The sequence below is a fragment of the Zingiber officinale genome, chromosome 3A, assembly GCF_018446385.1.
Source record: "Zingiber officinale cultivar Zhangliang chromosome 3A, Zo_v1.1, whole genome shotgun sequence".
Lineage (NCBI taxonomy): Eukaryota > Viridiplantae > Streptophyta > Magnoliopsida > Zingiberales > Zingiberaceae > Zingiber > Zingiber officinale.
In genome coordinates, this window is record NC_055990.1 from 139,256,278 (window position 1) to 139,267,203 (window position 10,926).

General features: G+C 36.5%; 2 protein-coding genes across 3 annotated transcripts in view; both read left to right on the top strand.

The window, feature by feature from the left end:
* Positions 1-1,904, top strand: part of LOC122052536 (transmembrane E3 ubiquitin-protein ligase FLY2-like) — a 42,366-nt gene extending 40,462 nt beyond the window's left edge. For both annotated transcript variants that reach the window (XM_042614104.1, XM_042614105.1), the window contains exons 12-14: positions 581-909; positions 1,392-1,508; positions 1,608-1,904. In XM_042614104.1, coding sequence (XP_042470038.1) covers positions 581-909; positions 1,392-1,508; positions 1,608-1,709 — 548 coding nt within the window. In that variant the 3' untranslated portion in view covers positions 1,710-1,904. The remainder of the gene's footprint in view (positions 1-580; positions 910-1,391; positions 1,509-1,607) is intronic.
* A 4,704-nt stretch (positions 1,905-6,608) lies between these two features.
* LOC122052537 lies at positions 6,609-8,792 on the top strand. Its single transcript, XM_042614106.1, has 5 exons — positions 6,609-7,265; positions 7,360-7,417; positions 7,507-7,590; positions 7,679-7,814; positions 8,076-8,792. Exons 1-5 carry the CDS (start codon positions 6,653-6,655, stop codon positions 8,334-8,336), a joined length of 1,152 nt encoding a protein of 383 aa, XP_042470040.1. The 5' UTR covers positions 6,609-6,652; the 3' UTR covers positions 8,337-8,792.
* Positions 8,793-10,926: the final 2,134 nt, after the last annotated feature.

Genomic DNA, 10,926 nt, shown 5'->3' on the forward strand with positions numbered 1-10,926 from the left:
TCAATGGAGGTGAATTAGCTTCAGTTGGAGTCCCAGCTAAAAGTAGGATTTTCTTGTACTGATCAGTATTGAGATAATGTATATATAATATCTGAAACTCAAAATTTGGTAAAAACTACTACTGTAGGGACTAAACTCATTTATTCCGATTGTCTTTCAAAATTATCCAGACTACTCAATTTGAACTTCATGGAAATATTATGACACTAATTACTTCCTCCTGGATGGCACCTGAACAATTATTGTGATATTTTAGATAGATTGATTACTTAAATGATACAGTAGTGTATGACATATGCATTTCTTGTACGTACACCTGGGCTAACCTTGTTGCTTCAAGAGTGTCTTAACTTATTTTTTTCTCAATCTAGTGTATTTTTAATATGAAGATGTCAATTACTTGGTTTTGACACAAATTTAAAAGTTTGTGTCTTTATTCTTAAACTAAAATTTTAGCTGCATTCTTTTAGTTAATTACATTTTGTAATTTTGATCCCTAGGTTTTCCACTGTTCCAGATATTTTCTATTTACTCAACTTAACTTTTGTATCTTACTAAATCAAGTTATGCTACTTTGCAGATGGGATTTTGTTAGGTGGTATCCTGCTAATATATCATCTACAGAATTTCTTGCGCTCTGTTATTTTCATTATGTACTCATTTTGGATACCCCAGATAGTGACTAATGTCATTTGGGATACAAGAAAACCCCTGCACCCATATTATATAATCGGGATGTCTGTTAGTCGCCTCGCCATACCATTTTACATATTTGGCTGTCCAAGCAACTTTTTGCGTATAGAGGTGGATAACTATTGGTGCATATATTTGGGAGTATTTATGGGATTGCAAGTAATGGTTCTCTTACTTCAGCATTATCTTGGATCCCGATGGTTCATTCCTCATCAGGTTTGAGTTCTTTGTTCATATAGTCAGGAAACCATGGTAACACATGTGTTTTTTCTGCAACAATAGTGTAGATATTCTGACGATTTGAATTTGTCTATTCCTGCCCAAAGAAATCCCAATATCATGTTCGATACTATTAGCCAGTTGATATCAGTCAGTATAATCTGGAACCTCCTGGAATCAGCACTGACTGTCTTCTTGCTCATCTCTAAATGTAATCTAAAAAGCTTTTCTTATCCTGTCTTTTTGCTCATATTTTGCTCTAGCGCTTGGGGAATGAGTAAGTTACATGCCTCGTGCATAATTTGATGTTTGGATATTCTCCTAGAGTTCAAGGATTTGAGAATGACATAAACTAGTATGCCTAGAATTCATGTTGGATGATGGCACAAATACAAATATGTTAATCTTCATAAGAACATTATGAGTCTCAAGATGGGTGGTTACATATCTAAAGTTTTAACGGTTGTGGTTATTGGCAGATGCTTCCTGAAAAGTACTGCTATTACAGGAAGTTTGAAAGTTATGCATCTCAAGCAGCAGATTGTGTCATTTGCATGGCTACCATTGACTTCTCGGAAAACTCAAATCGCTATATGGTAAAATAAGTCTTCCAACAAGAATTTAGCTTTGTGCATCATTCTTATCTACTCCCTTGCTGATCGAGAATATATATCAATCATGTTTTGGGCATGCAGGTGACACCTTGTGATCATTGCTTCCACTCTGAATGCTTACAGAGATGGATGGATATTAAGATGGAATGCCCGACATGCAGGCGTGCTCTTTCCCCAGCATAGATCACCGTGACCTTGCTCTTTATCATATGGTTGCTTTGTACAGGCAGTGAACAAGCCAGGTTTCGTTGTTCTAAACATTAGACCGGAAAATTTCACTATTGCTTGAAAGAAAACAGCTTGTAACTCTCAAGTCTTGAATTATATTGCAGACTGACTCTTTCTTAATGTACTATAATTTCACACGTCACACCAAAATAATAACTGTACATATTTCTTGTATTTAACAATTACAAATTGGTGAGAAAAGCTTGGCCGAGTAAAGGAAAACACTGAAAATATAATATTCGTAATTGTAATGGAGAAGATAGCTATCTAGGAAGTGGTTTTGGTTACCTAAATAATGCCTCAATATGCTCATTAATTGCTTGTGGCAGTAGGCTTCTTCAACTGCTTTCGGGTGGAGGCCTCTTGTCTATTAACATGAGCGTGGGTTGACGTGCCCTCTTAGAATGGTCTAAGGGTTAGTGCACGAGTTATTTTTATTATGAGGTCTAAGGTTCGAATTTTAGTATAGTCAAGATAAATGTCTCTTTCATGCGTCAATCATTATTCTAAAAGCTAGTAATCATCTGTGATTTATCTCTTTTGTGTTGGTAATGAGTTAGTGGGGGCGTTAGAGGCAATTGCAATTGTCTTTTGCCACCATGAGTATGGGTTGACATGATTTCGGGTGGAGGCATCCTTGTCTATTAATATGATCATGGATAAGTGTGGATAAGGGTTTACTTTAATAGATTTTAGAGTTAATTTTTAGTAAGTATAAAATATTTTATTGGGTGCTTGACCTTTTCATATAAAAGGTCAGTGCGTTAGGATAAAATGTCCTCTTATGATTTATCTATCTATATTTTATCACGGAGCTAGTGAAACTTATTGGTTGGGGTGAATGATATCACTTTTACTTTAATGACTGAAATTATATGATCTAGGTATAACTGAGTTGATATTTAGGTAGTAGATTATCATATGAGAATAGAGATTGAATAACCTCCCTATGTAAAGGGTCGTTGCACTAGGATAAAATATCTTCCATGATTTATCTGTTTATATCTTGTTGTGAGGTTGATGATACTGACTGCTTGGGGTGAGTGATATTATTTTTACTCCAATGATTGAAATTATATGGCCTGGGCAAAACCGAGTTGGTGGTACATACGTGGTAGATTATCATATGAGAGTAGGGATTGAATTCTTAAGAACAATTTCTTGGGGAATAAAATTCCTCCCATCTAAAGAGGTCACTCAGTCACACTATGATTTACTCCTTTTGTCTCACTGTGTGGTCAACAATAAGGGACGCTTGTGGTGAGCAAGTCACCTTTTATCACATGATTAAAGTTATATGCCTCCACGGACATAGTTGAGTTGATATTTATATGATTGATTGCTGTATGAGAGCATAGCTCATGAGGAAATAATTTTTTAAGAAATAAAATCTCTCTCATCTAGATAGACCGTTCAATTATCATGATTTAATCCCATAAATTTTTCTTCTGTTATATAATCTGCACATCAACAGTGAAAACCCGCCACACAAACATAATCTTTGTTTTTACTGCAATTTATTCATGTGTACCAAACACAAATCTCCAACATAAAATCTTTTCCCAGTAACTTTGTTACCCACGTCACATGTCGTTTATGATTAGCTAGCTCCTCATGGATTCTCGCCATGATCTCAGGACTTCTTCCACCCCAACAAGGATTATTACAAACTTGATGAAAAATGCTCCCGGTGCAACGGTAAGATATTTTCTTAATTTCTTAAGTATTTAATGATTGAATTTTAATTTTGATAAATTATCAGATGAATTTCTTTTAATGAGCGGTTGATCTAAAAACGTTGGATTGATGGGCCATTTTTTATGAGTATTTTTTAATTTATCCTGGTGACATGTATAAAACTTTTGTAGGACTGAGTTGGACATCCGCAGGATTAATCGGCGTAAAATAGATATCTCATACCAGCTAAAAAACAAGACAAAAAAAAAAAAATCTATCATTAAGAAAGTTTTGATGAAATACCTTGCCTATCATAATCATAATAGGCTTGAATTCTTTGCAGTCCAATAATTTGATCATAAATATCCAGTGTCCTTTGAATTGACTTATCCTATACCGCTTTAATTTGTCTAAAGTTAGCTCTATAGCTACCCATGACAACTACTTGTGCTGTGACCTCACTAACTCTCAACCTCATCATGCTCATTTCAAAACTAAAAACTCTCATGTAATCAATTAGGGGTCTAAAACAAATTCATGGTACACACTCACACGATTCAATCTCATCGCATGATCGATCAATATGCATTTCATATCTTTCGCAACCTTGTAGACAATTGCTTAAATCGCTTAAAGTTTTGTTGCCTTCAATATATATAATCTTGGCATAGCAATAGCCATGTACTTAACTCGGAGACCGATCGAGGTTAATTATATATTGAAGTGGGTGGCTCATATATAGCCAGCCACTCAACGACCCTCAACTTGCACCTCTCCAACTGTACGTACATGGCTTTACTAAATATTAAGCTCCCAATTATCAATATCAATTCCCACACGCAAAGCTAGCTAGCTAGCTGTGTAACAAATGCCCTAATAAAACAGTAGTTGTAAGCATGCATAGATGCCATTGACATCCCTAAAGGCTGTGGCCATATCCTAACCAATCCATCAATCACGTTCCTCAACTTTGGCTGTGTGCATGAGCAGCTCATCAACTCGAATATTAGTTTTTACAGAGGAATCCTACCATTTTCAATTGCCAAAATCATACATGTAGATGCTAGCTACTAAATCATAAGAAATCAATCAAGAACTTCAAGGTTTGGTTTGTGTACGTATACTATAAATTCTTCATTTTAAAATTCAGACGTAAATAAAATAAAGAGACGTACGTTCTTTAATTCGTATAATTAATTATGTATAAATTAGCGTTCTATGTCGTCTAAACACTATCATAAATACATATGTTGGAGCAAGCACATGTGGGTTTGTCTAAGGTGGAAGGTAAGGAATAGAATGGAATGGTTGATGGAAGAGATTCCTGCCAGCTAAAAAGAGAGGAGGAAGAATGATGAGTTTCCTTGTCCATCACTTCACAGCTTCAGCTGCACTTTGACACAAAAGGGCAGAGGCGTGTGGTGTAGTATTAGAGTACTCAGAAGAAGAATAAAAGAATCAAAATTTAAATATTAAATGGAATGAATATCTTAATGGTCAGTAGGAAAAACCATCTACTTTTAAAAAATAATTGAGTAAAATTTAGGCATCTGAATTATCAGAAGTTTGTGGGGTGGGTGGGTTATGCCAACTGACTAGCTCAATTTAGTTTGATTCTTGTTTAAAAATTATAAAAAAAATCAAATGTATGAGGATTATGGGCGCAGAAGGAGATGCTTATCAGAAATTTCTAAAAGTGAATTGAATCGAGCTGCATGCTAGCTCATTTTAAGCAATTTTATCGACTAATGGTAGTTCATTTTCTTTGTGAATTATATGTTGTAGCTGTTACTAATATATTAGTTAAACCATCCATTGTCCATGGAAGTGTAAAAGTAGTTAGAAGAGACATAGTTGAATTGGTATCTAAGTAGTAGACTTTAGTTATTGGATAAGAATGTAAGTTGTGAATGCAGCAAATAACCTTTTTATTTAGGGGCCGCTCAATATCTAATTTATCTCTCTTCATTTTAACCATGGATCTGATGATGAGAGACACTTAGCATGAGTGTCATTAAGGGTGTCAAAAATAAATCTGACCTACCAACCCGACTTGAGTCAATTCAAAAATATTGGATTAGAGTTGGAGGTTTTTGGGTTCAAGTTGGATTCATTTCTTGGATTGTGTTAGGATCAGGTTGGGTTCAGGTTGATCTGAATTTAGAATTTATTTTTTTTTGTTGAGATTAAATCAAATTTTATTTTAAAAATTAACATGATAGTGCATAATAGTAGAAGGTTAGTATGATAATAATAAAATATTAAACTAAAAGTAAAAAAATTATAGAAAAAATAGTAAAAAAAAATTTAATTGGGTTGGTCGGATTATTTGAGTTGGTCGGATTGTTCGGATTCGAGTTCAGATTTCGAATTTCAAATTGCATTCAAGTTCGAGTTAGATTTGAATTGAGATTTTTTTGTAATATATTATTTCGACTTGATCTGATTGAACCGATTCGATCTATTCGAATTGACATTTGTAAGTGTTATCATGTAAAAGTAAGTCGAAGTAGAAGGGTGCTACGTTATCACCTGGGCACTCGTAATTTAATCCCTAACTACAATCTATTTGTAGATATTTTTTTAATAAGATGTGCAATAATAAAATACTGAATTTCTGAATCTTTCATCACGAATACTTTTTAATTTATTTTTACGATTTATAAAATTTTTTATAAGAATAAATCAGCCACCTGATCACTATTATCTGATTCATTATTTTATTTTTAATGCAAAAGTAAGAAGAAGAAAAAAATTAACAACCTTTAACTGCCTCGACTATCAATGTGATGAAAATAGGACAAATTATTAGTTGGCGAAAGCAATTGTCATTATAGTTTACCTCGTGTCCTCTTCAAAGCCTATAAATAAATAAAGACTTTATACAATTCTCTCACTTTAGCTTAAGTTTTTGTCAAAAAAAAAAAAAAATGCTTCAACTAATAATATATGTATATATATATATATATAATATTTTATCAAGTCAATATATACCTTATTGTACACAATTAAGTTTTGATTAAAATATACAACTTTTCAATAGTTCGTATATCTTTATGCACCAAAATATATAATTATATATATTTTTTATTTATTATCTTTTTATTTTTATATACTCGAATTCAAATAATTCAATATATTATAATATTTTGTGTCTATATAAACAATTTTGTGCTTCTCTGCTTTCTATTCCTTTCCGAACTCCACGAAACGATCGGAACATGTGCCACTCCAAGATTAGATCATCCGATGCCGCATCGCCGGCGATCGACGGCAGGCAAGTTCTTCAGCCGCCCTCCAACCGCATCTCTCCTCTGGAATCTCCCCGCCCGGTCAAGCACACTCTGCAGAAATCGACTTCTCTCCCCACCTCATTCGCCAACGCTGCAGCCGCCGGCGTCTTTTCCATTGACCACCCATCGCCGCCGATACCGTATACGAAGATTACGGCAACGGCCCTTCTCAAGCGGAGGGGCGAGCCCATCGGCCTCGACTCTAGCACCGAGAAGCTCCGCACGCCGAAGGCCTCGACCTGGTCACCTCCGGCGGCGGCGAGGAAGGAGAAGAAGAACAAGAAGCCAGAGAAGGTGAGTGGAGAAATCCGGTTGGCGGACTTCTCTTCGGGACTGCTGCGCAACAGGGTTGCCGGAAGTGTCGCCGCTGCGCAGAGGGAGCACGCCGCGCTCGTGCAAGCCCAGAGGAAGCTTCGGATCGCCCACTACGGGAGGACTCCGGCCAAGATCGAGGAGTTGGCGGGTTCTATTGAGTGTCCCGACATTGCCATGAGCGCCTCCCAAGAAGAGAAGAAGTGCAGCTTCATAACACCGAGTTCAGGTACCAAAAGAGGGCTTTTACAAATTACAATAAACTCAAAGAAAAATTAGGGCAAATTACTAATTGTTCCATCCTCTTACTGATGTATACACAGATCCTGTGTATGCTGCTTATCATGATGAGGAATGGGGAGTTCCAGTTCATGATGACAGGTGATTACTTCCACAAATTTCTTCATCTTATCTGCACAAATTTCAACTAAATTTACATGTTGACAAGATTCAGATGGATAAACTTGCAGGATGTTGTTTGAGTTGCTTGTTCTAGCAGGAGCTCAAGTGGGGATGGACTGGACTACTATACTGAAGAAGAGGAATGAATTCAGGTTAGATGAATGCTACAAACAGTTTGTATTCAGAGGAAAGTACTTGTCTCAAACAATTTAGAATCTTGAAAGAAATGTTGTGTGGCAGGGTGGCATTTGCTGAATTTGATGCAGAGTCTGTCTCCAAGTTCACAGAGAAGCAGATGGTTTCCATCAGTGTGGAACTGAAGCTGGATTTAGGAAGAGTTCGAGGAATTATCGAAAATTCTAAGAGAATTTTAGAGGTAGATATATATATACATTTCTTCATGGTAGAGTTTCTGTGCTACATCCAGCTTTCCTTTCTTCTTCTCTTCCAGATATTATGTGTTAGAAAGTATATGCATGAGAAAAATATGATATCATGTCTGAAGTCAACTATATCATAATCATGAATTGATAGCTGAATGAAGAGATAGCTTTAGTTTTTCTCACCCTAACTCCATTAAAAGCTGAAAAGGAGAGCTAACTTTAATCATGCAACACATTTGATTGGAATGGGGCAGGTCAAGAGAAACTTTGGCTCCTTGGATAAGTATCTGTGGGTCTTCGTCAACCACAAGCCCATCTCAACAAACTACAAGTCCTGCAGAAAAATCCCAGTCAAGACCTCCAAGTCGGAATCCATCAGCAAGGACATGGTTCGCCGTGGCTTCCGCTTCGTCGGTTCGACAATTGTTCATTCCTTCATGCAGGCTGCTGGCCTGACCAACGACCACACCATCTCCTGCCCTCGCCACCTCCATTGCTCTCGTTTTGCCAACTGATCCATAAGTATACTCTAATTTAGTTGATCATATCTGTCACATCCTCTAGATATATTTGTGAGGAGAATGCTAAAGGTTGTGTGTAGATAGATAGGCATATGGGTGTGTGGTTTGTGGAGTGATAGGAATTAATGCATGAGCCAATTGCTTCTTGTGAAGGAGGAGGAGCATGGCATGTGAAGGTGGACAGCAGATGCAAGTGTAGTTGTTATAATGGATAATTTCTTTTCTCCATGTGATACATGATCACTGCATGCCTCACTATTCCATGATTTCTCATCCTCCTCTTCAGCAAAACTAGTCCATGTCTTAACCCTAAATGTGTTGCTGAATTAGGACCTTGTAAAAGTTTACAATTGCAAATTGAGTAGTGCATTGAAGATAGTAGTAGGTCATACAGTGATGTGCATGTGGCTATGTACTTTGCGTGAGGAATAGTGTATAGTGTTTCTTTCATTCTTTCTTTCTTTCTTTTTCTTTCTCTCTTGGTGCCATATGCATGTGCAAGAGAATCTTATTAACGTGAGGCTCCTTTTATTTTAGCATACCTTTTCTATTTTGTTTGTTAGACTGAGTATACAATAGAATGTGCTAATGTTAATTGGATGATAAAGAGATGACTGTTGCTGTACCAGCTACAAAAGTGCTAAGAAAATTTGATGGCAACAGGCAGGCACATGGTGCATATATAAAGAGGTGCATTTCATTAATAATATGTTGCATTTAATTTTTGTATCACATGATTTTTTTTTTTTTTTTTGGTGTAGTTGACATCATGTACCTAACTTACCCCAACTAATTTTGAGATAATGGATCTGATTCTATGAAAATTTTTCATCGATTATCAAAGTAAATTAGGAAGCACTTGAAGCGGACAACCCATCAGCCAACATTTTTAGGTCAATTATATGAATTTTTTTCTCCCAAGCAATCATCATTCTCTATGACGATGTAAACAAAAGGTTAGGGAAGAGCAAATTATTAAAAGCTTTAGTTGAAGCCTTGAACCTTTTGCCAAACATTGAAATCTTTTGAGGACTTTGATTACAAGAGATTCAGGACTATTTTTTTCTGAAGTCTTATGCCCAAAAGCTCTCAAAGAGTTTTTATAAAAGGCTCCAACGACTCAATTCTAATGCCTATAGTGAATCACCATTCCAAACTATAGTCGTTGGATGTCAATAGCTCTGTATCCATGAGCAAAAACTTTATGTTCACTCAAAAATCATATCCAATGAACTTTCACTTGTCTTACAATTGCCCTAAACCTATGCAAAGGCTGTGAACTGAGTTGGTAAAAAACTAAGACTTGTAAGACCTGTTGGTACTGGGGACGTGGGATTTCTATTATTTAGGCAAAGAAAGAGAGCATCCATAAACAGAGCATCCATAAACTAATTGCAGGGATTTAGTTTATGAACTAGCAAGAACTTTCAGATTTTGTAGATGTGATTGCTCTTCCCTCCAACATTCTCTCCTCTCCGAATTCCTCTATTATACCGTAATTGTCGAATTTCCTCGTCATAATTCCTACCGGAGCCAGGCTCGTGTCATGGAGGTATGTCGGCGACGGAGCCGGCGAAGGCATCCCGACTGGCCGGCGATGCGTCAGTGGCCGGGGCGCGCTGAAAAGCGCTAAAAATCGCCTCTCGCAGTGGCCGACGATGCGTCGTGGCTGGGGCGCGATGCGTCAGAGGCTGCCGGCGATGTGTCAGTGGCCGACGAAGGCATCCACGGCTGGCCGTCGTAGCCGACAACCGCATCTGTCGCGGTTGATGTGGTAAAGGCGGCGGAGATCGTGGCGAAGAAAGCAGCTAAAAAAAACGTGAATATAGTGTTTGAGAAACAGTTTAATTTTTATAAATCAAACAAAAATTAAAAAAAAAACAAAAACGAAAGAAAATATTCTATCGTGAATGAGAGAAATAAAAAAAACAACAAAAAATTCTAGTTAATTTTTTTTCTCTCTCCTGAAACATAGAAAGAAAAATTAAGGGGACATTTGGTTTAGGGGAATAGGAGTGGTGAATGGGAATGAGAATCATTGATTGTCATTGTTAATGTTTGGATTATAGAATAGGAATGCAAATAAGGAAATGAATCCTTGAAATTGGGTAATAACTCATTCCCATGTACCTTCCCTTCAATGAGTCATTACTCTATTTTCATCAATCAAAATATTCTCTTATTCCAAAAATACCCTTAACCTAAAACTAAAATTTTCTCCCTTAATATCAAATATCAAAATATGTTTATTTATTTTTTCTTTCATATCACTTCTCTCTCCTTGTTCTCTTTCATCATATTTTCTCTCTCATCATTTTATCACATACTTTCTCTCTCCTATCACACTCTCTTTCCTTTTTTTCTCATTATACTTTCTCTCTCATCATATTTTCTCTCTCCTCAATCTCTTCCATCGCACTCTCTTCCTTCTTTTTTCTCATCATACTTTCTCTCCTCAATCTCTCTCATCACACTCCATTTTCTCTTTTTTTCTCATTACACTTTCGCTCTCATCACACTTTCTCTCTCCTCAATCTCTCTTATCACTCCCTCCTTTTTTTTCCTCAACATACTTTTTCTCTTA